The sequence below is a fragment of the Eleutherodactylus coqui genome, chromosome 5 (genome assembly GCF_035609145.1).
Source record: "Eleutherodactylus coqui strain aEleCoq1 chromosome 5, aEleCoq1.hap1, whole genome shotgun sequence".
Classification (NCBI taxonomy): domain Eukaryota; kingdom Metazoa; phylum Chordata; class Amphibia; order Anura; family Eleutherodactylidae; genus Eleutherodactylus; species Eleutherodactylus coqui.
The window spans coordinates 77,151,332-77,178,939 of NC_089841.1; the positions used below are offsets into that span (position 1 = coordinate 77,151,332).

The 27,608-nt window shown below is 43.9% G+C and overlaps 1 protein-coding gene across 1 annotated transcript in view; it reads right to left on the bottom strand.

Moving 5' to 3' along the window:
- EMB (embigin) overlaps positions 1–26,724 on the bottom strand; it is a 41,404-nt gene extending 14,680 nt beyond the window's left edge. The window contains exons 1-6 of the mRNA XM_066602739.1: positions 26,546–26,724; positions 13,814–13,900; positions 10,091–10,280; positions 6,587–6,675; positions 4,793–4,920; positions 1,934–2,216 (exon numbers count right to left, since the gene is read on the bottom strand). Coding sequence (XP_066458836.1) covers positions 1,934–2,216; positions 4,793–4,920; positions 6,587–6,675; positions 10,091–10,280; positions 13,814–13,900; positions 26,546–26,639 — 871 coding nt within the window. The 5' untranslated portion in view covers positions 26,640–26,724. The remainder of the gene's footprint in view (positions 1–1,933; positions 2,217–4,792; positions 4,921–6,586; positions 6,676–10,090; positions 10,281–13,813; positions 13,901–26,545) is intronic.
- Positions 26,725–27,608: the final 884 nt, after the last annotated feature.

Sequence of the window (27,608 nt, forward strand, 5' to 3'; positions counted from 1 at the left end):
GTGAGTAATGATTTTTATTCTTTGCTCCGCTGTATTACCGGCGTATAAGGTGACAGTTGGAGGGTTGTCTTATACGCCCCGTCACCTTATACGCCGGTATATATTTTTATTGTAACACATTTCTGGATGAATTGCAGGGAAGGGCTTATATATTTAAGCCCTTCCCGACAATTCATCCCGCGATCACCGGCAGCCCATAGCTTTCTGTGGAACCTGCTGTATTGCTGGCTCCATTGAATTCAATGGGCAAACATCGTTCTTCTCTGCCACAGCTGTTACAGCTGTGGCAGAGAAGAATGATTTGTCTTCTATATGTTCTCAATGGGGTCGGCGCATATAGAGAAGAGAACAGAAATCGCAGATCGCACATAGGTGCGATCTGCGATTTCTATGGCCTAAGAAGGACCGTTGTGGTTCTTGAAGCCTAAAATCACTCCTAACACTCTCCCTATAGCAGCTCCGGCATCAACAACACTTTCCCTGAACTATGTCAGAATGCATCTGTGGCGAGCCGCAGGAGGGGCAGATTTTAATACTCGGGTGACACCTGATCTCGCCAGCCACTCACTGCAGGGGGGTGGGATAGGGCTTGAACGTCGCAGGGGGAAGTTGTAATGCCTTCCCTGTCTTTCTATTTCCCAGAAAAGCGCGCAAATTTCTCAGGGAAGAAAATGAAAGTAACCCGAACATCGTGTAGTGCTCGTCACGAGTAACGAGCATCTCGAACACCCTAATACTCGAACGAGTATCAAGCTCGGACGAGTATGCTCGCTCATCTCTATTTAGCACACCACCTACTGGTAAACCGCACCTACCTTTTTTCAACTTCAGTGTGACTTAAAAGGTGAATCATTTTGCATAATTAGCTATTTTTTAGGGCTGAATTTACACATAAAATTTGCAGAAACTCCTTTTTATAATGTGACCAGTATGTTTATATTTGTCAGAACTTTGTTTTTCTCTTGCAGAGCTCTAAATCTCATTCATGCTCATAACGTTTATTGTTCTCTCTATTGCTGACTGCAGATAGAGCTACATTTTGCTATATCCAGCCGCCATCTAATTTTTTGAAATCTGTTCAGTGAGTTGGAAAAAAAAAAGAAGGTTATACTCGCCTCACTCAATACCTAACGACAGGGCCGATTCCCGCTGCTTTCCACTTCCTGCTGTAGTGATGACATCATCAATACCAGAGACATGTGACCACTTCATTCAGTTATTGGCTCACTTTGGCTGTGAATACCTACAGCTATTTACATGTCCCATTGTTGGACCAGCATTGCTGCTGCAACAGGATGTGAACAGGAACAGCAAGCAATCAGGCATTGCCCTAATGGGAGCAGCAGGGGATCAGGGGAGGTATGACTTTTTTATGGTTTTCCATCACAGTTAGAAAGTTTTAAGAACTTTTGTGGAGCTGGATAACCCCTTTTTAGGCTGCACATTCACTTAAACCTCTGAGGTCTACAAGATTAAAATTTTTGGTTTTGCTTCCTGGTATTTAGAGATGAGCGAACGTGTTCTTAACGAACACTTACGCTCCCGGACACCGGCTTTGCCGAGGACTTCAGTGTCCGCGCGTAAAGCTTCGGGGGGCGCCGGGGGGCGGGGAGAGGCGCGGCGGCGCGGGCGGCAGCAGCGGGGAACAGGGGGGAGCCTTCTCTCTCTCCCTCTCCCCCCCACTCCCCGCCGCACCCCCCCGCGCTGCCACGGCGACCCCCGAACTTTTTTCGCCCGAGCACGGAATTGCTCGCAAAGTTCGGTGTTCGGGCGAAAAGGGGCGGAGCCGATCACGTTCGCTCATCTCTACTGGTATTCCATAACTTTTTTATTTTTAAGGCTACTCAGCTATTCGAGGCCTTGTGTTTTGGTAACATTTAATTTGTATGATTTTTTTAGATTGGAGAATGCATAAAGAAGAGGAATTAATTACCTTCTTGATTCTGTTTCTTCTTACTCATGAACTCATAGACCAATATTACAGCCACTAAGATTGCAACTTCACCAGCGATCACAAGGAAGACCTTCAGAGGAACCATGTAACTGAGGACTACAATATGTACCCGGCCTTCACTTTCTACATTCTTAAATTCGGCCTTACACACGTAGTCACCACTGTCACTTTCAGACAGGTCTGTAATGCTCAGGTTTGTTTCGTTGCCTTTCTTGCTAAGTTCTTTATATCTTTTGGAATCTGAAGATAAATTTAGTGCCACCTGTAGGAGAAGAAATGGATCATGAGGAAAAAAAGAATAAGCAATACAAGAAAAGCCTATCCTTCGCATCTAATGAGGACACCATTACTCATAAGGTCGTACTGGCCCACCAGAGATTCAGAGGACCCTCCGGTGGGTCCAGGATCTGACACTATAAAAGGCAATCTTTGTTTTTAAGGCTTTATTTATAGTTTTATAACAATGAATAGAATTAAATACTCAACAACAATCACAAGACACTGTTTGGAATGTATGATTACAAATACAGCAAAATAGGTAGCATATGACAGCAATGCCAACTGACAATCTAGGCCAAACTGACATGATTGGCACATGCAAGGATGATCTGGTTGACGTTTAATGGCACTCAACCACAGATAGCTGCATAGTCTCCAACAATTTAAACATTATACAAGCAGAAATGATTCTGGCAACAAACGAATGCTGACAGTACCAAGTCCAAAGACCCAACTCCCACCAACGTGTTTAAATTCCGGTCTCTGAAGTTGGTATTCACGTGGACGACGCTTTTCCAAAATTTGTAGGATACTTCCAGGACATATATAAGAGCTTGTTGCAAATGGCAATCTTATCTGAAGCTGACTTGGAGAAAATCATTGCAGTTGAGGTATATTTCTTATAAGATGATTCACAGATAACCTATTAGATCATACTAATGATGCTGTATGTCCTGCGTGTGCAATGTTAGCAACACATATTATGATGGAATTATGATGGGCAGATATAGTGTAGTTGAAGGTTCCCAAGAAATCCCAGTGTAATACAGGTTACTCAAGTAATGATAACAGTTTGTTCTAATGGTGTTGTCGCGTGACGCCAGTACCTTTTTGGGGGGGGGGGGGTGAACTCCAGTGGATGGTTTTGAAATAACAAGTCCACGTAGCTTTGTTGCAAACCGAAGGTACACAGTTTACTAGATTTTTGTAAAGGCATGTATTAACAGTTACGATTCACAGTGGTGCAGACTTATCTTGCATTTAAGTTAACGTTGCTCAAGACACTTGGATAACACATGCAATTCCACTTCAACCCTCTCTCTGTGGTCTAAGGTTACTCAAAGAAGAATCCCACCAGTCTTAGTTATTTGAGGGTTTGTTTCCAAAGGATTAAGTTAGCAGAAAATGGAGTAACTATGATAGGGCTGCTTGCACTTTCCCTACTCTATTGTGTAGACAGTTCCCAGTTCTGTTCTCCTCCACACTGCACTTGATTCTGTAGCTTTTGGAGCTCCTGCTCTCCACTCCAGCAACGTTCACTTCAGCAGCACGGCTGCCCACCTTCTCTCTCGTCCCCCTCCCAATGACAACCTCTCTCTCAACTCCACCTTTACTTCCTCCTGCTTTTTGTGCCTTTTATCACTAACCACACCTCACATCCTGTCTCACCCTACTCATTTCCCCTGTACCTTCTCCACCTCCCTCTATCAATCAGGGATTTTCTATAGCAACAGCCAATCCAGAGCAAGCTGTTACCAGGCAAACTAGTTTAAGCATGTAAAGAAGGGGGAAGACAGGGTCTCTCCACTCTACGATACCTTCTATGTCTCCGTAGGAGCACATAGCCAGGTATTTTAGGACATATGTTTGTATGGCTATCCTGTAGGGCCGTTTGGGCCACTACACTGGAATACACTGCAGAGACCTCTAGAGTGTGACTGGCGATCAGGCGAGAGGGCAGGCATGGAAAAAGGTATTTTTGCCAGCGTGTAGCTTTAATATTATTTTTTTTGAGGAGATGGCCACCTCATATATAAGAAGTCTAAGAATGTATGTTGTGTCCTGTATATTGAGAAATTACTAATGTATCGTGTTCAGTAATCCAAACACCCCACTCCCACCATCCAGGTCTTCTTGCTGGATAGTGCCACCCCTTCTGTTCTGGATCTGGAGGGTTGGTTGGGGGGTATGTTACTTGCAGTTGTTTTTGTTTGTCATCTGTCCGATCTGCTGTTTCCAGTCCTGGTTTTTGGCCATCCAACATGGCCGCTGCAATTTTCTATCTAACTAATATACACTGTGCACTTCTCTCTGAATAGCCAGTGCTGATCACATGAGCAGCTCTGGCAATCAGTGAACAGGTATAGTGAATTAGTAGTCTGACACTACCAATGCACTATGGGATTTAGGTAGTGTGAGGACTGAATTAGCCATCTTGGAGGCTTAAAATGGGACTCAAAATTGGCAAATCAGACAGCAGAAAAGAACAAATGCAGATAACATATCCCCATCCCCTCTGGTCCCGAGACAGAATTTTGTCCTGAAACGAGAAGGTCACTTTAAGCACTGCTTTTTTTCCATTGCACTTTATCTATATAGTGGATTCATTTGACTATTATTCACTGCATGTTTCTTTCTTCTCTAAATATGTAGTTGATACTGAAGTGAAAAGGGGCTTAGCTCCACACAGGACATGAATGGTAATGTTTTTGGAAGAAAACATTCATGTTTTTCTAATTCTGGACGAGCCCTTCACATTATTCTATTTTGTACACTGAAAATTGAGATAAGCAATGTATAACTGCACAGCCAGGTGAAATACAAAGCATCTTAACTTACCAGCTCGTTCTCCATAACTTTGTACCATAGCCATCTCTGGGGATTGTGAGTATTAGTATGGCACTTAAGGGCTACGGAATCTCCATTATAGGTAACTAAGCCCTTGCTCCCACCATAAACCAGAGGCACTAAAGAAAAAAACATCCACAAATATCATTACATGAGACATTTATTAAAACAAGGGAAGAAAAGCCATGAATTTAACTTATTTAGCAGAAGTTTTAATTCTACAGCGGCAGATATTAGTTAAGTGCTATCGTTAACTGCACTTTTTGAAAACCTTTGAAAGTTTTGATCAGTGGGAATCAGTGTGCTGGGACCCCCGCTGATCTCAGGAATGAAGGGGCTGCAGCACTGTGACTCTTCGGCTGTTTTCACTGCCTACTGGCTCCTCTCGGCAGCTGAAAACGGACACATAGACTTCTATAGACATCTATGTATTTGTCTTCAGCTGATGTGAGACGCCAAGAAGTAACAAAGAAGTCGAAGAGGCACAGCGCTTGAGAGAGTGCTGCCTCCCCTTAATTTCTGTGATCCGCAGGGGTCTCAGCACCCCGGTCAAAACTTTTGAAATGTTGCTCTAGTGTGTCAAAAGTTTTTAAAAAGTACACTAGCTTTTTAGGCCAATTTCACACAGGCGACAAAATTGTGTGATTTTCTCGCGGTGCGACAGTGCTATGAATTGCATGTATGTAAAGCCCATGCTTTCCTATGGATTCCTACACATTAGCGATGTTTTGTAGCCTGTGACACTGCGAGGAAAATAAAATTACGGGTTGCTAAAGATTACCACGATTTGTGATGTTTTGTAGCCCATGTTTCCCTATGGACCCTTCCTTTCTGATACATCGCATTGCACGAAAGTGGGGTATTTGGGTGGTGCGATGCAATTTTTCAGTAGGAAATCCTACTGTATAAGTCTTAGCTGCATAAAAAAAATACATCACCTAACAGCCTCTGTTCACTCCACTGCGTCTTCTCTGCAGCTCCCCGACACTTGCTTGTATTTTTCTCTCAGCGCTTCCTGGCCAGGGGTTCAAATTTCCCGCCTTCAGAAAAGCTCTGGCTGTGATTGGTTCTCGAGCACCACAGCTCAGCCAATCAGAGCTAGCGCTCGATGAAACAATCACAGCCAGCGACCTACAAAGTCCTGGTGTCTCCTCTGTAGCCCCAAAAAGTCCTGGGGTCCCTTGTGTAGTCCCATAAAGTAAGGATGACCCCTCTATGGCCCCAAAGCTTTTATTACCCTCTTTGTTCACCCCCCCCCCCTCCCCTGAATGTCTTGCCAGCAGCAGCGCAAGCCTCACTTACATTGTAGCTGTGGGAACAGTGCTCTCCCAGTCCATGCAGGCAGATTGCTGGGACACCAACTGCTGGATCCCCAGCACTCTTGAGATCTGCACTCCACGAATGCCCCATGTGAATGGAGTGGCAATGCGCACATGTGATTACTACTCTATTCACTTCTATGAATGGAGAAGATTGCCCAGCTTATCGATCACCCTCCATCTTCATAGACGGTAATGGTGTGTTGGTAACGTATGTGCTCTGCCACTCCATTCTCATAGGATATTCAGGTGGCACAGATCTGGAGATCGCCGGGGGTTTCAGAGGTCGGACCACCATAATTTTATATTCTGTCACCTGGAATGTGGTCTTTCACTTGTATTAATCTGTCCCCTTGGTGCAAAATCTACACTAGGAATCGGAAAGATATCCTCCTTGTCTGAAGACTCCCTTACACAACTGCAGTTAACGGAAGGAGAGAAATGAGTGATCATGTTTTTGTCTTACCTTGTAAACTAAATGTCCCTTTTACTTCTGTGACAGAACTGAAAATACACGTGTAGTCGCCGGTCTTGTTTATGTCCGTTACCACAAATCTGTGAAATAAAACGTCTAGGTAAAAGTTGACCATATTTAATGATGACCTTGAATGTCATAGAATCATAGAATGGTAGAGTTGGAAGAGACCTCCAGGGTCATCGGGTCCAACCCCCTGCTCAATGCAGGATTCACTAAATCATCCCAGGCAGATGTCTGTCCAGCCTTTGTTTCAACACTTCTATTGAAGGAGAACTCATCACCTCCCGGGGTAACCTGTTTCACTCATTGACCACCCTCACTGTCAGAACGTTTTTTCTAATATCTAATTTGTGTCTCCTCCCTCTCAGTTTCATCCCATTGCTTCTAGTCTTTCCTTGTGCAAATGAGAATAGGGCTGATCCCTCTGCAATGTGACAGCCCCTCAGATATTTGTAGACAGCTATTAAGTCTCCTAGCAGCCTTCTGTTCTTCAAGCTAAACATTCCCAGATCCGTTAACCGTTCCTCATAGGACATGATTTGTAGACCGCTCACCATCTTGGTAACTCTTCTCTGAACTTGCTCCAGTTTGTCTATGTCTTTTTTAAAGTGGGGTGCCCAGAACTGGACACAGTATTCCAGATGAGGTCTGACTAAAGGCCCATTTAGACCCAACGATTCTCACTCAAAATTCTCTCAAAGCCATCTTTTAAGCGAGAACCTGTTCCACTCATTGATCACCCTCACTGTCAGAAATTTTTTTCTAATATCTAATTTGTGTCTCCTCCCTTTCAGGTTCATCCCATTGCTTCTAGTCTTTCCTTGTGCAAATGAGAATAGGGCTGATCCCTCTGCAGTGTGACAGCCCTTCAGATATTTGTAGACCGCTATTAAGTCTCCTCTCAGCCTTCTTTTTTGGAAATATTCCCAGATCCTTTAACTGTTCCTCATAGGACATGATTTGCAGACCGCTTACCATCTTGGCAACTCTTCTCTGAACTTGCTCCAGTTTGTCTATGTCTTTTTTTAAAGTGGGGTGCCTAGAACTGGACACGGTATTCCAGATGAGGTCTGACTAAGGAAGAGTAGAAGGGGATAATGACCTCACGTGATCTAGACTCTATGCTTCTCTTAATACATCCCAGAATTGTGTTTGCCTTTTTGGCTGCTGCATCACATTGTTGACTCATGTTCAGTCTATGATCTATTAAAATACCCAAGTCTTTATCACATGTGCTGCTGCTTAGCTCAATTCCTCCCATTCTGTATGTGTTTTTTTCATTTTTCTTGCACAGATTAAGGACTTTGCATTTCCCCTTGTTAAATACCATTCTGATCTTGGATCAGTGGGGCCAGCTTAGTGTCTTTGCAGCTGTGGTCCTGCTGATTCCATCACAACTTTTTTTTGTCCCCCGCCCCATTCCAAGTGCTGCTAGGGCTGCCAGGACTATGAATCTGTCAAGTAGGCGGTTTCCAATGAAACCTGAATTCATCCATTGACAGTGAGAGGTGGAGACAGCCCAATTCATAGTTTCAGGAGCTGAATCAAAGGAGACTCAGTAGGGGGAGTAGAAAGAAAAGAAAAGCTGCAGTACAGTAAGTGGGGCTGTGGCTGCGAAGTTATGGAAAGGCCATGCTGATTCGAAGACAGGATAGGTGGTCCTTAATAACAGAGCATAGGTACATCTGGGGGCAGGGAGTGCTGGAGTGGCATGTGCCCTGGAGGGGCTAAGAGGAAGCCAACATACAACTTTGTTGTGGCCAGGGTATTTAACTACAGAACAACCAACGGAACCTTTATTCCACTAGGTGACAAAAAACCTCACTGCCTCTTTTTGTATATTTATTTCCTGCTACTTACATAGCGCCAACATATTTTGCATCACAGTACAGAGATTACCATCACTCATGTCAGTCCTAATGTGCCTCCTAATATACGTTGAATTGTCACTTTATTAGATCCCTATCAAGTAGCGTGTTCAGCCTTTAGAATCGCAGCAGTTTGTCGTGGCAAAGATTCCACTAGGTACTGAAAACATTCTGCCAGAATATCGGCCCATGCGGACAGAAAGCTTCTTGCAGTTGCCACAAATTAGATGGAGGTACAAACATGCACTGATCAGCTGACAGGAAGGGTTCATCGATTCATGTTGTGTACACCAAATTCTCCAACCAGCATGGTGCAATAGAAATCTGGAAACATCTCACCAGGTGATGTTTTTCCACTGCTTGCTGATCCAGTTTTTGCACTCGTTTGCCTAATAGAGTCTTGTCTTTCTGTTTCTCAATGGCACTAGAACTGCTCATCTGCTGTTATAGCCATTTGATGCTAAGAAATGATGATCTGTGTGTTTGAACATAGTAGTTGGAGCACCGGAGTTATATGTGGTTGCAATTTCCTTGGCTGTGCACCACCTAACCTGTTCATCACAATGATTCTTGACATCCTCCTCTGCCTCTTCTGGCCCCTTTCATTGATGCATTATTTACATCCACAGGTTCCCCTTTCCATGGATGTTTTTCTTCGATCACATCATCCTCGGTATACTCAACAGACTATTGCATGAGAAAACCCCACAAGGTCGCCAGTGTATGAAATCCTGGCCCTGGTTTGTCTAGCACCAATGACCAGAACTTGTTCAAAGTTGCTCATGTCACTTAATTTTCACATTTTAAAGTGGATTCACACTGAAACTGATCCACAGAAAAAAAAACTTGCTCACTTGATTTTATGTTGCACTCTGGGATCACGGGTCTAATTTCCATACAGGGAAGCTCCAATCTTGAAAGGTGTCTCTAATAAAGTAACCAATCAGTGTATTCCCTGTTTCATGCACTAGGGGCAGGTTCACAGGAGGCTCATTTTTGGGATTGGAGGGAAACCTATGAAAACACATTGCTACCCACTATACTGTGTTTTACACATAGATTTCTCCAAAATGCAAGTTGGCTCAATATGAAGAACCTAAGGAACCTTTACATGGGCAGATAGTTGCCTGAATAATCCCTCAAATGAGTAATTTTGGGCGATTATCGTCCTGTTTATAGACAGCCAGCGACAGGGAACAGAGCGAAAAGTTGCTTGGTTTCTCTTGGCATTCCGATTCAGCTCACTGAAGCAGAACGACTACTGAGCAGCTTCACGCTCACCTTGAGCAGGAGTTTACAGTGAATAGAGGTGGGCTGGACCGCTCCACCTCCATTTGCTTGACCGACTATTGCTCCTTTGTCTTATACAGAAGTGATAGTCGCCGGTACGGCTGTCGGGCGCTTATACGCCCAACAGTCGTACTATGTAAAAGGTATTTTTAGTTGATAATGAATTACAATATGTGCCTGTCAGGTAGATATCCACCTGCCTGTCTCTGAAATATGAAGTGTTCAAATATTGGAGAGAAATGACTTGTTCCCAAATCTGTCGGCTTTTCTTTTCCTAGGTTGTCTGTCCCCTTTAATCACGGTCAGAGCTGATATACACATATAATGTACTCACTCATATGTGGTATTCCATTGATAACCTGTATTGTTGTATGCGTACAGGTTGCTGCTAATTTTTTCTCCTCCGTGTCTCCATGAAACATTGATTTGTAAATCTTTGGAGTCGACAACTAGATAACATACGAGCTTCAGGTGGAGGGTGTCGTTGATAACGATATCCTTCTTATTATCTTTGGTAGATAAGCCTTTAACAAAAGAAAACGATTAGTGAAAACCTTTGAAAAGTTCGGTTCGGCTGTTGTACCAAACCTTTGCAAAAAGTTCAGTTTGATCCATAGAAATTTGAACCAAAGCGTTCACCAAAACCCCTAAAACTGGTGTATAACACCATAAAAAGCCCTGTATAACACTCAGTGTGTTATACAGGGTTTTTGCATCTTTTAGGACTCTTGCACACTTGCGTTTTTCTTGCACGTTTTTTTTTCACTCGATATCGGTGCGTTTTTTTTAACACGAATGTCAATGAGACTGTCTAACCTTAAAAAACGCATCGCACAAAAGTCACAAAGGACAAACTTGCGATTTTTGTGCAATGTGTTTTTAACATTAGAAAGTCCCATTGAGATTCGCGTTAAAAGAAGTAGCGATAGCTCGTGAAAAAAATGCGCAAGAAAAATGCAAGTGTGCAAGAATCCTTAGACAGTGATTTATACACCAGTGCTCAGGACTAGTTTTGAGCAAACAGAACCAGTAGAACTTAGTTTCAGGTAGAACTATGCTAAAAGTTTGGCTTGGGTTTGTGCAAAACCAAACTTTTAGCAAACCCGTCCTACCTGAAACAGGGTTCTAATGGTTTGATTCACTCAACACTAAAAGTGATACAGGGTATATCGACCAAAAATCAGAATGATAGTTTAATGGGGTGTGTTGAGGGCAAAGGCAGGTGGCTCAGGGACCAGAACAGGAAGTTAGGTCAGCGCCATATTGATGGTGCAGTTGTGAGATTCTGAAGACGTCGAAGCCAAGCTCAGGCTAGTGTGCATAGAAGGGGTATTGAAGACACACTTTTCCAAGTGTTACAAAAAAGTTCAATGGAGAAGAGTGTCTGGGATATTTCTTCAGCTTCGCAGAGAGAGATGGCTACTTTTTCCACTGGTTCCTGAGACCATCTGCCAACCACCACCCACATGATTTCTGTTTGTTGGCTACAGGTTACAAGTTGAATAAAAGTTACAAAGTTCAGAGCATCGAGTGGAACTGTTGTGATGCTCTCTCGGCATCTCTTGGCTCAGGAATGACCCTATGATAGAGCGTTCTCTCAAAATCTCCCTCTGCCACAGCGCCCTTGGGTCCATGTCTCAGAATCCGGTTGTAGAGAAACCAATCTGGCACCAAAGGAACCGGAGTGTCAGGTAAATCCATCTATCCAGGTACCCCTATGGCCTATTCCTGAGTTTGGTAGGACATATGTTAGCACCAAACCTGCTTCATAAGCAGAAGGAGCCAGAAGCATAGTGGGTTATTCTTGTGGTCATGGTCTCTTAAGTGGATCGGGACTTGCTTTTCATACCTCTGCCACCATATGAGCCATGAACTGTGAAAAAGGGAATAATCACCTCACCTGCTTCCGCTCCCATTTTGACGGTGCCTGCCTGGTTCCCTGCTCCTGTCTAATTTCTGCTACAGCATCGATGGCGTCCAAACCATGGGACATGTACAGTGATCACTAAACACTAGTCAAAGTAGTGACCTGTTACTGCAGCAATCAAAAATCCTTAAGTAGAGAGCCGCGGGAAGCTATGCACCATCAGAGTGTGTGCACTGGAGGAACAGGTAAGGTTCATACTGGGCCACTTTAACTATAGGGCAAATGGTGCATTGGCTGCAGCTTATAGTTGATGACAGATTCATTTTAATGTCAGATATATCTGCATCCTCAGGATATGGATTCAGTTGAAAAATATGGAGAAGCGAAAAATTAATGAAAAGTTATATTTAGCTATTGAGTGCCTCCTCCACTCTGGTCTCCACTCACTTCCAGGTCCAGCAGTCACATTCCTGTTGAAGCATGTGACCGTTGCAGGAAGTTACCAGTCTAAGTACCCATTGAGGCCGGTGATTGGATGCAGTGGTCATGTGCTTAGACAAACACTTGATTGCTTGGCACAGAGATAAATAGAGACCACGGGAAAGCTTGCTGCTTGCTGCGCCTGGATTAAGTGAGTATGAGTGGTTTTTTGCCACCAAAAAAGTTTGGGGATTGAGGGAGGTAGGGCAAGAGTGCATGGGTAGGGGCAACAGTGGAGGGGAGACCATTTTAATACCTATGCACTGGGCACTTGGGTATTTAAATAACCCTGGGTGCATATGCCATGCTTTTGTGCTACACTAGGCATTGTTATATAGGTCCCCCCCCCCCTAAACAGCCCTTTTTATATATCTAAGCCAATTATAATGACCACCACCTAATATCCAGAGTAACTGCCATGTGCTGCACAGACATCAGCTAGACAGGCCTGGAGTGACTCAGTAAGGTGCTGGTAGGTTGTCTCAGGTATCTGGAGCCTTGCTGACTGCAGTGCATCCCATAGTTGCTTGAGGGTGCATGGGGGAGGACCCATAGACCGAACACGATGATCAAGATGGTCCCACAGATGCTTAATTGGATTGAAGTCTGGGGAATTAGGGGGCCATGAAGTACTTGGAAGCCTTGGTCATGCTCTTCCAACCACTGTCGGACATTTCTAGCCGTGTGACTTATTGCTTTGTCCCATTTGCCCTACAGAAGACAAACAGCATGTATAGGTGTATGTCTTCTGCAAGGATTGATTCATAACCAAAATGGGTTCACATGGATAAGTGGGCCAGAGAATGCCATGAAAAAATTTGCCAGACCACAACACTACCGCCACCAGCTTGGGTTCTTCCAACAATGGCTGCAAAGTGTTTGTATGCTGATATTTCTCACATGACACGCCAACGTCCATCTGTTCAATGAAACAGAAACGTGACTCATCACAGAAGGCAATCCTTTGTCAATTGGCAGGAGTCAAATTCCGATACCGCTGTGCAAATTTAAGTCTTTTCTTCCGATGCACCTTTGTTAGCATAAGAGCAGTGACCATCCATCTGCTTTGGAGCCCCATAAACAGCAGGGGAAGATGAACTGTTGTTTTAGACACACATCTGGTAGCCCCTTGTTTAATTTTCATGGTGAACTGCTTCACTCTAGCATATTGATCGGACCTTGTGCACCTTCGTAGCTGACATTCACCTCTCACCTCAACCATACAAGGTGCTTTGCAGTTTCCACGTTGTTTATTCACAATGGTGCCATTTGTCCACGCGTGATCCACTTTCACCACAGCAGTTCACAAACTGCACTGTTTGAGAAATACTGCCACCCTTGACCCGAAAGCCAATAATCATCCCTTTTTCCAACTCTAATAAATTGCTCCTTTTAGTCACGACTAGAGCAAGTAATATATGAGCAGACAGCCTAATACGTACCTCATATACCCAACAAGCCAGCCCATGGCACGTCACTTTCTCATTGGCTACTCACTGCTGACGTCAAAAGTAGGAGGTGGTCCTAATCATGTGACTCAACTGTGTATATGCTAAGTAAAGTAGAAAAGTTGAGCATTTGTGCCTATAGAGGTAGCCTGCACCAATCTGAGAATATTAGAAAGTCATCGAAATGTCAATGAGCCCTTCAAAAGGCCTTCGCAAAAATGAATGACCCAAACAATCATAATGTGTAGCTACAAGGTCGTACCTGCTATCGATATGTTGTGTTCTTCTCTAGTGAAATTATACAAGTCTTCTTCATTATGTACCGGAGCATCTGCTGTCATTTCTGGACCTGGGAGAGAAAAGACAGAGCATTACATTGGCCTAAATCCACTTTATGTTTGTGTAATGCCATTGTGTTCACAGTTTGACCTTCAGCCCCAGTCTGACAAATCAATATTGTATCTTAAGGCTTGATTAATGTGCACCGTCCTCCCCGGGCTTAACCCTCCGTCTCCAAGTGTTCAGCTAATAAAAAAGACTGTAGGCGGCAGGTGCTGCGGTTTAGTTGGTAAGGTGTATAAAGGCCTTGTGTTCTGCGCAGCGCCGGGGAGTCATTTCCTTATGCAGAAAGTAGAGCAGTTATATTTATAGTCCTATGTTTGTGTTCTTTATAGATTGCAGCTCTGTGATCACAGTCTTTGTATTCCTAAACATAACATTTATGTGTTTTTATAATATATATACAGTAAAGAAAATGTCTTCGTATGATGTTTTTTAACTCCAAGCAAAACTAGTACCCTGTTATGCCCAGAGGGGGAGAGGGGGCGCTGCAAGGCACAGGACTTCAAAGGACACTAAAGATAGAAAAAGTACACAGGTTCCCAGAATCTGCACCAAGGCATTTCAGGATTTGTAAAGGGCTGGGGGGATCAAGTACGCCAATTGCCCCCGCCCCCCCCCCCCCATTATATGAATTGTCTAGGAGTTTATGGATGATTGGTGACATTGGGTAACCTAAAATCCCTTGTATGATAAAAGGGACAATCAGAGTGGACTAGTAAAGGACAGTGTGATGTGCATAGAATTATACTTTGTGTAGTCTAAATAGGTCAATAGGGACTGGAGAAGGTCAAAGAAAGAACAACAGTAATTTGAGATGAAGGTTGTCCTTAATAAAATATAAGGCAGCTGCCGAGGCATTGTTAGGGTCCTAAAGGATCAAGGACAAACGATCTACCAAGCTAAGTTTAACTTGACTGTAATAACTTTCTGCGACAAGTTATCTTATCTTAAAGAAATTTAGGATAGGCCATCAATAGTTGATCAGTGAGGGCCAAACTGGTGCTCTCATGCATGGAGCTGCTTTCTGTGGGGAGCAGATAGCTCCATTCTCACTGCAGTGGCCAAGCCTGGTATTACACCCATTCTCTTTAATGGAAACTGTACCTGTAATGCCAAGCCTGACCACTGCAGAGCTGTCTGATTCCAACAGAAATCAGCTTCATGCATGAGAGCATCAGCCCAGCAAACAGCTGATCAGCGAAGATTACGGAAGATTCCCAAGAATAGGCCATCAGTAGTTTACAACTGGACAATCCCTTTAAGTCATTGAAAAACTATTGTTATTTTCACACAACAAACCCATTGTAAAGTTCCCCACACAGTAGAAGAAACCCCCTTTGTGCCCCAGTTACAGTGCCAACGATTGTACCCCACATAGAAATAGTATTATAATTAATGTTACAAAATCTCCTCTCATACTCCCCTGCCACTGGAATGTTGAACTAGCTGTTGGCCAGAGGTTCAGAGCAGTATGCAAGTATCTAAATGCCTGGTGATACCTCTGGGCAACTGGCAAAGTATGCCTTTGGGTCTGATCCAAGGTAGAATCCATAGCAAAGCACTATTTTCTTGTATGTTCTCTCCTTTTCTATACCTAGAGAGAATCATCTAGTATTTGAGCTATCACGAACTCACTGAAGCCTCATAAGTAGGAAGATCAAGACTGCATATCTAATCGATGAGGGTCTGACTCCTGGAACCCCACTGAATGAAGGAGCAGCACAGATGTGTAATTAGAAGCTTATGAGCCTAAAGGCATAATCTGGAGCAGGTTCTCCAACCTCTACTATGTAGAGGTTCTTCCCTGTAAGACCAGTGTGACTATGGAACTCTCTTTCTGAGGACGTAGTGATGGCAAGAAGGGCCTGGACATCTTTCTTGAGCGATACAATATTATATGTTATAATCATTAATAACTTCAAAAGGGTTGTTGATCCGGGGATTATTCCGATTGTGAGATTGGAGGCAGGGAGGAATTCTTTTCCCCAAATTGGGAAAAATTAGCTTCTACCTCATTGTTTTGAGGGTTTTTTTTGCCTTCCTCTGTATCAACATTGGGGGGTAATAGGCTGAACTGGAAGGATATATGTCTTTTTTAGCATTACATACTATGTTACCATTTATAATACTGGTGTCTTCTTCTGTTGCAGAGGGACCATTGGGCTGCCTCAGGAACAATCGCCGGGTTGTAACTGGTACTTCTGCAGCCTCTAAAACTAGGTCCCAACATAGCAGTCCAGTCCAATTCAAATATATCAGACTGAACAGTATCTGCTGCAACAAAAACTTCCTCTAAGCATAAACCGATTTCAGACCTATTTACGCAAGCTTAGAAAACCACTACAGCTACATTTCAGTTCTTAAGAAACTTTCTCAAGTTCATTAGAACTGAAATGTTGCAATGGTGAAATAAGGAGGAGTTTTCACTGAGGAAGTACCGCCTCCATTCTCTTCATCACTGTTCTGATTCTGAAAAAGCCACAGATTGGGTTCTTAGAAGTCGTGCACCCATACATGATTCACCTATATGCTGTTTCATTCAGCTTACAGTTGAAAAGTATTGAGGAGGTTAAGGAATAATAAACAGCTATACTCACCTATTGTGTTTCTCTACCATTCTCGTCTCCGCTCACCTCTGGGTCCAGCAGTCACATGCTCAGTACTCGAGGCCAGTGATTGGCTGTAGTAGCCATGTGCTTGGAAGAGCACGTGACTGCTGGACCAGGAGGTGAGCAGAGACCAGGAGGAAGATTGCTGTGCATAGTCTAAGTGAGTATGAGTGTTATGTTTTTTGGGGGTTTTTTTGGTGGGGGGGGGGGGTAATTTTTTTGCTACAAAAAGTTCAGGTGCCCACATGGGTATTAAAACAGCCCTGCTAACATATGTATAGACAATCAAGAAATAAAAATCTGGTAATGGGACAAAACTTCCTAGCATATAGTTTCAGACAGCTGAGTTTGAGTTTAACTCCTCTTTTATTGATTTATGCCCAGTGGAAAGAATGTGTTTTGGGGTGAAACCCCTTCCTCAGCTTAGCCTATGGGACATACTGTTGCTGCAGAAAGTAAGTTGTATACCAGTGTACCATTTTAGGAGGAGGAGGAGTTAGACTTAAACGCCGCAACTAACTCAAACTGTTAGCTTGGAAGTTTTGCATCGTCACCAGAAGTTTTTTTATTTCCTTATGGTTTGTACATGAGCCCTCCTGTCACGGGAGCGGCATACTTTTTCTGGATTGGCAGCACTTTTGTGATTACTCCACCATGGTCAGCCTCACGTACCGTATTATGGTAGCTCCACCCACCTTCTCTCATGTTCGGTTTGCTGTCATATGTGACTGTCACCCCAGACACTTTCGTTTTTTTACCTTGGCTGGTATTTTTTGGTAGAAAAGTGGGCAACCCTAGGCTGGTGTAAAACTGGTGTGGGGAAGGTTTCTCAGCACACCCTGGGTCTTCTAATACCTTTGGGTGTATGCCATGATAAATTCCTCCGCTTCTGAAGGCCAAAGGAGGTCCAACGCACTACTAGATAGGTATCTCTAATAAAGAGGTCACTATGGTCTAAGTAACCTGCTAATGGAGATCTTGACTGCTGAATCGTCAGGACAAATTACATGTTATGCAGACGTGATTACATGTAGCCTATATTTAGATGAAATTTTTCCTTCTTTTTTCCCACCGTTGAAGCCCAAACTCTTTTTGTGCTTATAGACTATATTTATGTCGCACAATTCAGAAGCCGCAATCTTTTCAGACAGATATAAAGCATGTTCTGCTTCCTTGACCGGCTGGGGTGACCTTCTGTTCCAGCAGCTGGTACAATCTGTTGTTTCTTTATGTAGCTACCTCTCAAAACCTCTCTTTTTGATACTCTGGAATAATGCGGTTTTTGTTAAAAAAAAATTGATGCAAAACACATTTAAAAAATTGTCAGAAAATATCCGTTTTTTTCTCTCCGGCATGGCGGTGAAATGTCACAGGAAAACTGGTGCCAGAACTGGTCCCATAGTCGTCCATGGAATCCTTGATGGCAGCTGACACATCAGTTGTACACTGGTTGTCTCTCTGTGCTGGACAGAAAAAAGTTGCATGCAGTGTTTTTCTGTTCAGCTATGGATATCAGACCGGTGCACAAAAATGTCATTAGTTGTGTCCTACTCAGGCGTAAAACAACTGGCCACACACAACCGATACATGTGAAATGAGACACGAATAAGTCGCAAGTTACATAATAACGCAGTAGCGATTGTTTTACGCAACATTGCCTGTAGTTTTTCTTCACTCCCTCGGAGGGTTTATGTTACTTAAACGTTACAAATTGACCAGGATCTCACATTTACAATATACTATATAACTATATCAGAACAACAAAGCACTTTGTGGATTGAACCGCACTCTTAACTAATCGCCGTCTTTCTCCATAATTCGGCTTACTGTACTCTTGGAGGTCCACTCCACGGCATAATACAGACATCGCAGACTCGAGCACCATAGGTGCAAAAGTACATCTCAATGAAACCATATAATGCAGATCGTCACTCTCACCTGACATACATTCTTTTTGGCACAGGACGCTAATACAAAATGCCTTGTCACCCCATTACCAAATATCTGCACATGGCATTGCTGACTAGCTCAATTAACCATAAACCGTGCATCAAAATCCCAGTTATACTACAGTCCTTTTGGGGACGTACTCCCCAAGTCCAAATCCATATTTATGGTGATCCGAGATTGTCCCTATAATGTGCCCACTGAATTGTTGGAGACCGGTCTCACATGTCCAACCCTGAACATGTATCTGCTGGTTTTAATGGACACAATAAAAAGAGAGGTTGGATAAAATCATATCCCACTGCCTGTTGAAATACATTTGAGAACAAGTATTGTTTCTCCATTTGCTGCATTTTGTCCACCACTTGGTGGCTCTATATGGTTGGTAGCACCTACTAGTGAAATCAACTTTTACACAAATGCACACCCCTTTTTTCTTCAGCTCCTTGAGGCTTCTGGTCCCTGGATATCTTACCAGGCTCCGGACCCTCATACATACCAGGTTTGCTCCACCCCTTTTCTATCTTTTCACATGTCCTAAAGTCTGGTCCTTTTCTCGGTCCATCACTTACTTCTAGAACTAAGTCTTGTTCAGGAAGGGAGCTGCCCTCTCCTTCCATAGAGTGCCTAGCTGTTAGGTCGCTCTTTATATGGAGGTCCATAAACAGCTTTTCTCTCCCAGCTGGTGGCTAAACACAGCTCCTCCTCACCTAAGGCATCTACCACCCCATAGCTGGTGTCTTATGCGGTTCAATGCCGTTCCATTTGGACATCCCTGCAGAGCTGCTATCATAAATAAGAGGGGAGAAGAACACTGCTCACCCCTCTTACATATGTGCACCAAGCACATGGATTGTCCAAGAGTTAAAAAAAACCTTGATGCAAAATATGTAATAAAATAACAAAACCACATTCTGTTTTCCTGTTCCCATAACTGAACAGGAAGGTAGAATGTCACAAAACAGAAGAGAACAAAAGCTAACAACTATTGTAACCTACCGAACATAACATAACAGTGTGCTGGGGCTTCCTAGGACTTGTGCTCCTTCCCAAGACAGTGATAAAGACTTGTCCACCTGCTTTTTACCCTGGCTACTATGGATTACTGTAATAGGACACAACCCCCAATGTAGGGGAATATTTGGGTCCTTGTATTTTCAGATATTAACTGTCTGAGCCTCAGAGCTACATTTTTGTCCAACTTTTTGAATTAGTATGTGCTGGTTTGCAGCTTGTCTGGTTTTGACTTGTTCGTCAGACTTTCACTGCAACTGCAGGTAGAAAAGACTGAGATTTGCAACTGAGACGTTTACAGCAAAGCCGGAAAATCACTGAAGCAATATTTCCTTTCTTACTGTTGAAACCGCTATGCTTATAGACCTCCTATCTTCTTTCAGCATGTGTATACAGTATGTACAAACTTTGCAAGTAGTGATGATCGAGCTTTGGAAGTTTGGTTCGGCCGGTTCACTAACTTTTGTAAAAAGTTTGGTTCAATCTGAATTAGTTTGCAACTTTACCAAACTCTTTAGAACTGGTGTAGAACACTTCATAAAAGCCCCGTATAACACAGAGTCCAGGCTTCTATGGCTCTTAGGGCTTCTTTACACGGGCGTATACGCAACTACGCTCGCCGCTACAGAGTGCAGTTGCGCATGAACAAGGTAAAAATCTCTTTTACCTTTACCTTTGAAACTCAGCGCTATTCTGCGAAGGTTTGAAACAAAGCGGGAAGATAGGTCCTGCCCTATCTTTCTCGCACAAAGTATTAACTATGTGTGAGAAAGATAGGGTAAGTCCTATCTTTTCCTGGGCGTAGTATTAAGGCCTCATGTCCACGGGGAAAAGAAGAATTGAAATCCTCAGCGGATCACCCGCACGCGGATCCGCGCCCCATAGGAATGCATTGACCACCCGCGGGTAGATAAATACCCGCGGATGGTCAATAAAAGTGAATAAAAAAATTTCTGGAGCATGAAAAAAATGGACATGCTCCATTTTAGTGCGGGTCTCCCGTGCGGACGGCTCCCGCAGGCTTCTATTAAAGCCTAAGGAAGCCGTCCGGATCCGCAGGGGACCCGCACCTGAATTAAACTCACCTGCTCCGGGCGATGGAGATCTTCCTTCCTTCGTGGCAGGATCTTCTTTCTTCGGCCCGGCAGATGCGCGCAGCTGGCGTGCCGAGCACATCTGCCGGGCCGAAGAAAGAAGATCCGGCCGCGAAGAAGGGAAGACACGCACGACCCGCAGCAGGTGAGTTTATTCTGATTTTAATGCCTCATGTCCGCGGGGCAGGGTGGACCCGCTGCGGATTCTCCATGGAGAATCCGTAGCGGGCCTGATTTTCCCCGTGAACATGAGGCCTAAAGCCTGAAAATCCCCATAGTGAATTTGAAACCATTGGAATCAAGGTTTCTTTCTGACGACATATTTTTTCTGCGCAAAATCTTCGTCCGTGAAAAGATAGATCCTGCTCTATCTTTGTCCGTGTTATGGAGAAAACTGCTATAGACTTCTACGGCAGCTCTAAAAACGGAGGGGGATAAAGTTACCCTGTGAACACCAGGGGGAAAAGAAGACAGCTAGCCCTACTTAGGCATTTAATTGCCATTCTATTCCACAGGAAGGGTGTAACTCGCCAGCATGTGACCTGGCATTTTAATCACAAAACAGAAAGATCTATCTGTTAGCACGGACCTATCAGTCTGCTTCTTGCCATTTCCTAATTTCTTTCCATACTGGTGAACGTATTTGCGCATATGTTCATCTGAATCCACCTGAACTTTGCTAAAAGCTCAATTCAGGTACATGCCAAAGTGAACTTTTAACAAAGTTCAACCGCAGATACAGGGTTAGGGCTTATTTAAACGAGCGTATATCGGTTGGGTTTTCATGCCCGGCCCCTTCCCTCCCCCTTATTGGCTCTCTGCCTCTCTCCTCCAGTCTGGCGTTTGCAATGGGAGGGACAGGGGGAGCTAAGCTCTGCTCTGTCCCGCCCACTCCCATTGCTGGCTATGGACAAGAGGCGGGGAGGGGGAGGCAGCTTAGCTCCGCCTCCATCCCACCTACTCCCATTGCAAACTGGAGAAAGGCAGAGAGACGGTGAGGGCATAGGCGTAGCGTCAGGGAGTGCTGGGGTCGCCATGGCGACCCGGCCCCTGCGCTCAGGGGGCCCCGTGGCCGCCCTCCGCCATACCCACATGCACATTCAGTGCATATACCCGGCCCTTGAGCTGAGGGGGCCCGGGGGATCGGCGCTGTCGGCCGCATGATGGCTGAGGAGAGAGAAGAGAGACGGGAGGCAGCGCCGCAGGTCGGCAAGAGCAGAGGGGAGGGCTGTTACACGTGGAGCCGGCAGCTAATTACAGGCTGCAGACTCCCACGGCGCGGCCCTCCAACTGATAGACTGCAGCTGTGAGTGGTCACAGCTGCAGTCTATCAGTCTCTGCCGGCCAGCGATTACCAGGGGGAGGGGCTACTGCGGCTCTACTCACCTCCGGAGGCATATTAACACATTCTGCCGCAGTTCTCTGGCGCGGCCGATTCACCCAATCAGCTGGCTGGAATCGGCACATGTGACTACACAGCGTGCACGCGGATTGCCTGCAGCAGCCGTGTGCACTACACAGTATAGTTAAGCAGCCGTGCACTACACACTCCACTTAAGCAGCACGGGGTTAGGGTTTAGGGTTAGGTTTAGGGTTAGGTTTACGGTTAGTGTTTAGGGTTAGGGTTGGGGTTAGGGTTAAGCTTTAGGGTTAAGGTTTAGGGTTAGTGTTTAGGGTTAGGTTTAGGGTTGGGGTTAGGGTTAGGTTTAGTTAACCCTAACCCTAAACCTAACCCTAAACCTAACCCCGTGCTGCTTAAGTGGAGTGTGTAGTGCACGGCTGCTTAACTATACTGTGTAGTGCACACGGCTGCTGCAGGCAATCCGCGTGCACGCTGTGTAGTCACATGTGCCGATTCCAGCCAGCTGATTGGGTGAATCGGCCGCGCCGGAGAACTGCGGCAGAATGTGTTAATATGCCCTCCGGAGCGCTGTATGCACAGGACCTGGGAGAGGACCTGTGGCTGCAGATCACATGACCAGGCTCTGGTCATGTGATCAAAAGACGGGGGACTTTCCATTACAGGCTTCCCAGAGACTGCTGCAGAGGTGAGTAGAGAAGGAATTATAATTATATATGTATAGCTGGTATAAGTTATATCAGCTGTATATATATAATTATATACAGGGAATACACAGGTTACACCAGCATGGGACATGCCACTATATACAGGGGGATACGCATCCTGTATATAGTGATATGGACCATGCTGGTGTAACCTGTGTATCTACTGTATATAATTATATATGTGCAGCTGCTATAACATATACCTCTCCTGTGTGTATATATATATATATATATATATATATATATATATATAATTATATACAGGAGATACACAGGTTACACCAGCATGGGACATACCACTATATACAGGGGGATACACATCCTGTATATAGCTATATGTACCATGCTGGTGTAACCTGTGTATCTCCTGTATATAATTATATATGTGCAGCTGGTATAGGTTATACCTCTCCTGTATATAAATATATGTACGGCTGGTATAGGTTATACCTCTCCTGTATATAATTATATATGTATAGCTGGTATAACCTGGGTATATACTGTATATAATTATATATGTACAGCTGGTATAGGTTATACCTCCTGTATATAATTATATATGTATAGCTGGTATAACCTGGGTATATACATGCATTAAAATACAACACGCCATGCTTTTTCTTCCGTGAGTGGAAAACCGCAATTTCTTTCCGCTCGTGTAGAGGAAAAAGGCTTTTCCATAACATGCTATGGGCAGTACATGCTGCGGAATCCGTAGGCGGACGCCCGCTCCATATTCCACAATGCAAATCCAGCCGTGTGCAGCCGGCCTTAGGCTAATTTCACACGAGTGAGTCTGATATCAGGCCGTGACACTCTGCCCCCTATCACACTCACCAACGTGTGTCGTCCCCGCGGATGTGAGCGGTTGTTGTGTTAAAACCAGCTCGCATCACATCATCATATTCTCGTGCGATGCAGAGAAAAACAAAAAAAACATCGCTCCTGTGTATGATTGTATTCAAAACAATGGGGTTCATATTCATGTGCGATTTGTACATCTTGCAACGCACAAATCTCACGCAATTTGTGCGGCCGTGTGAAAGCAGCCTAAGACATTACCAACAGGTTTTTTGTAGTCAAGGAAAGGAGTCATAATGAGAAGGCTTACACCAAGGGGCTAGATCATGTTTGTAAATTAGCACGGTTTAGGTATAGGTACGGGTACAGATGGAGGGGGGCCCAGCTGAACTTTTGCACCCGGGCCCCTTAGGCTTTAGGTACGCCCCTGGGTGAGGGGGAGGGAAAGGGGGAACTGCTTAGATGGAAGCGTATATTGGCCGGCCGTGAAAACGCTGACCAATATACGCTTGTGTAAATAAGCCCTTGGGACGGCTGCATACGGGCAGAATTCCACAGCGGAATCCGATCCTGTGCCCAGCCGACATCCGCGCGTGACTGCTTGCTGTGAAATCTTCTCTGTACTACAGATGGTGTGCACGGTGAGCCGTCAGACATTCGCAGTACAGATTTTTTTTTTAAAGCCTTTGCTTTTCCTGTGTTATCGCTAGGTGAGGATGCTGGAAAAGCAGAGGATTTAAAAACAAAAAAATGTTTCATTGTGGAAGGACCGCGGATCAGACAGCTTCCGTTGACTTCTACGTGGAATCCGCACACAAAATTAAACATGGTGTGATTTTTCCTCTGAGCGGAAAACGCAATTGTTTTCCACCCGTGTACAGTAAAAAACAATTTTCAATAGCATGTTTATGGGCAGTATTAGCTGCGGAATCCGTAAGTGGACGTCCACTCCGGATTCCGCAATGCAAATCCATCCGTGTGCAGCCAGCCATAGACTTGCTTGCCAGAATATCCCCTGCATGGACACTGTTTGAACACTGTGGGGTATATATTTGTATATTTGTCTAAATTCTGTAAATTCTGATCAAGAGAAATAAAGAATAATTACAAGATGCCCATGTATTCCAGTGTCTGATTCTTGATTGGATATCCTCTAGTGGGCCCGGCCTCTTTGCCATAATAGGCCATTAAAACAACAGGGCCTTAGAGGTCCAGCAGAGGACAATTCTGCTTGGTGCTAATGATATCATACATGGGCTTCTCAGCTTTTTTTTATGTGCCTCACAAGCCTAAACATATTGATCCTGGGGCCTTATAATTGGTAAATGTTACCAAAATCAATGTACTGCCTAGTATACTTTTGATGCCTCTGTATGAATAGATCAGCAGGCTGCCATATTCCATGCAGTAAAAGAAACACAGAAACCCTGAAACTGGCCTCCATTAGGTGAACAAAGCTTTGTTGATGCATTTACGTGGCCCCTAGACTGTAATACATAGATATGTTAACAGAACCAAGCTTGGATACAGTGTCAGAACCCAGCTTACTGCATGCAGTTACAAAACCAAACTTGCTACATAGATGGAGTGCAAGAACCAAACTTACTACATAGCTTCAGTAGCAGAACTAAGCTTACTGCATAGATACAGTTCCAGAACTAAGCTTACTACATAGCTACAGTAGCAGAACTAGGCTTACTACATAGATATGGTTCCAGAACTAAGCTTACTACATAGATACAGTTCCAGAACTAAGTTTACAACATTGCTACAGTAGCACAACTAAGCTTACTGCATAGATACAATAGCAGAAACCAAGCTTACTACCTATATGCAGTGGCAGAACCAACATATATATATATATTAGTTATAGAATCAATCTTACTGCATAGCTATAGTGGCAAAACAGAGCTTACTACTTACATATGGTTCTGGAACCGAGCTTACTAAACAGATAAAGTACGGAAACCAAGCTTACTTCATACAGTACAGAGGCAAGCTTACTACATATAATGCTTATCCACTTCTGGTAACCTATGAACTGTGTGCTGCAACTGTGGCTCCAGTTATAGTATTGTGTACTTGCTGTGTGCTGCCAATTGTCATGCATTATCCTGGGAGTATGCAGGTGTAATACGCGCCAAGATAGAGCACGCTGCAGTATTTGTTGCATGCGTATTTCACGCAATATGTCTGCGCAGCATATTGCATGTGTAAAACTTGTGTGCGTAATGCACTGTCATCACACCTGTGTGAAGGAGTAGATAGATAGATAGATAGATAATGAGATAGATAGATAGATAGATAGATAGATAGATAGATAGATAGATAGATAGAAGATAGATAGATATAGATATAGATAGAAAGATAGATATGAGATAGATAGATAGATAGAGATAGATAGATAGAAAGATATGAGATAGATATAGATAGATAGATATAGATAGATAGAAAGATAAATATAGATAGATATGAGATAGATAGAAAGATAGATATAGACAGATAGATAGGAGATAGATAGATAGATAGATAGATAGATAGATAGATAGATAGATAGATAGATAGATAGATAGATAGATAGGAGATAGATAGAAATAGATAGAAAAATAGAAAGATAGATATGAGATAGATAGATAGATAGATAGATAGATAGATAGATAGATAGATAGATAGATAGATAGATAGATAGATAGATATGAGATAGATGGATAGATAGATATGAGATAGATGGATAGATAGATATGAGATAGATAGATAGATAGATAGATAGATAGATAGATAGATAGATAGATAGATAGATAGATAGATAGATATGAGATATATAGGTAATAGTTAGATAGATAGATAGATAGATAGATAGATAGATAGATAGATAGATAGATAGATAGATAGATAGATAGATAGATAGATAGAATTAGGTGGACAAGGACAGATCCTACATACGAGATATACAGATGCATTGGATACAATAAGTGGGATTAGATACGTGGATACACAGATACTGCAGTGTATTATGTTATCTCTGCGCTCCGCACATGACGGCGATCTCTGCAGTCACTGACCTCCCGCACGTCAAGGACATGGAGCGGGGTTTGCTGGGTTTGTACGGCGGGCACTTACCTGCTGTGTTGGTGGTGATGCCCGGGGAAGCCACGGAGAGGATCCCGCAGAAGATGGGCACCAGCAGGAGCGGCTGCAGGGCGGAGAGCCGCATGTCGGCTGCAGTGTGTACGGCGCTGGACTCCGCCGCCTCCTCTGCCTGCAGTTACATCAACCCCAGCACTGTGCAAGGGGATGAATCATCTGGCAGGCACCGTCCACGGTGTCACCACATCCTCAGCTCTGCTACATTGCCTCGTCACTTCCCTGAGGTCACTACTAGAAGCCCCAACCTGCCTAATAATGAATGGTACTTCTGCATTTCTCATCGTACCTGTCCCTGAGACATCTGGATAGTAATATTACAGCTCCCCTCCCAACTCTCCCAAGAGCCTGCAGGGCTACTCACCCTTGTTCTGCACTTTCCATACTCCTAGGTGCTGCAGGTCTTCAGCTACAACTGGGGGTCTATTGTATTTACCCCAATGACAAGAATTGCGCATTCTGCATTTTTGTAAAATGTGACTGTGAATGTTATGGCCCTGTGAATAGATACATACTGTAGATTTGCTTTGTCGCCATATTACAGTCTGCAAAGCATGGCGCAAAAATAAGTTTGCTGAAAGCATCCTATAGGGTAGGATATGTAAATGTATAGCATTCAGTGGGGGTATAGGACAGGCTCAGAGCCAGGTCTGCTCTGTACAGGTTGGGTACCAGTTTTGTAGAAGAGCTGACACCCCTTCGCAATGACTGTGATCTGAGCAATTTCTGATCATGGCCATTAAACCACTTAGATGCTGCAGTGGATGCTGACTGCAACATCAAGCCCCTCTCCTACCCCATTGGCACGCAATGCAATTATGCAGTGCTGACCAGTCGACATGGCAGCTCTGGGAGCCTGTACTTTGGCATGGTTTATTAGGATAATATTGCAAAGTACAATGTACTTCAACACAGAAGTATTGCAGTGTATAGGCAATCACAAATTCAAGTCCCCTGGGACTAAAAAAGAAACGTAAAAAAGACAGCATAATAAAGTTTAAAAATATAAAAGCAAAAAAAAAATTAAAGGTTAAAAAAA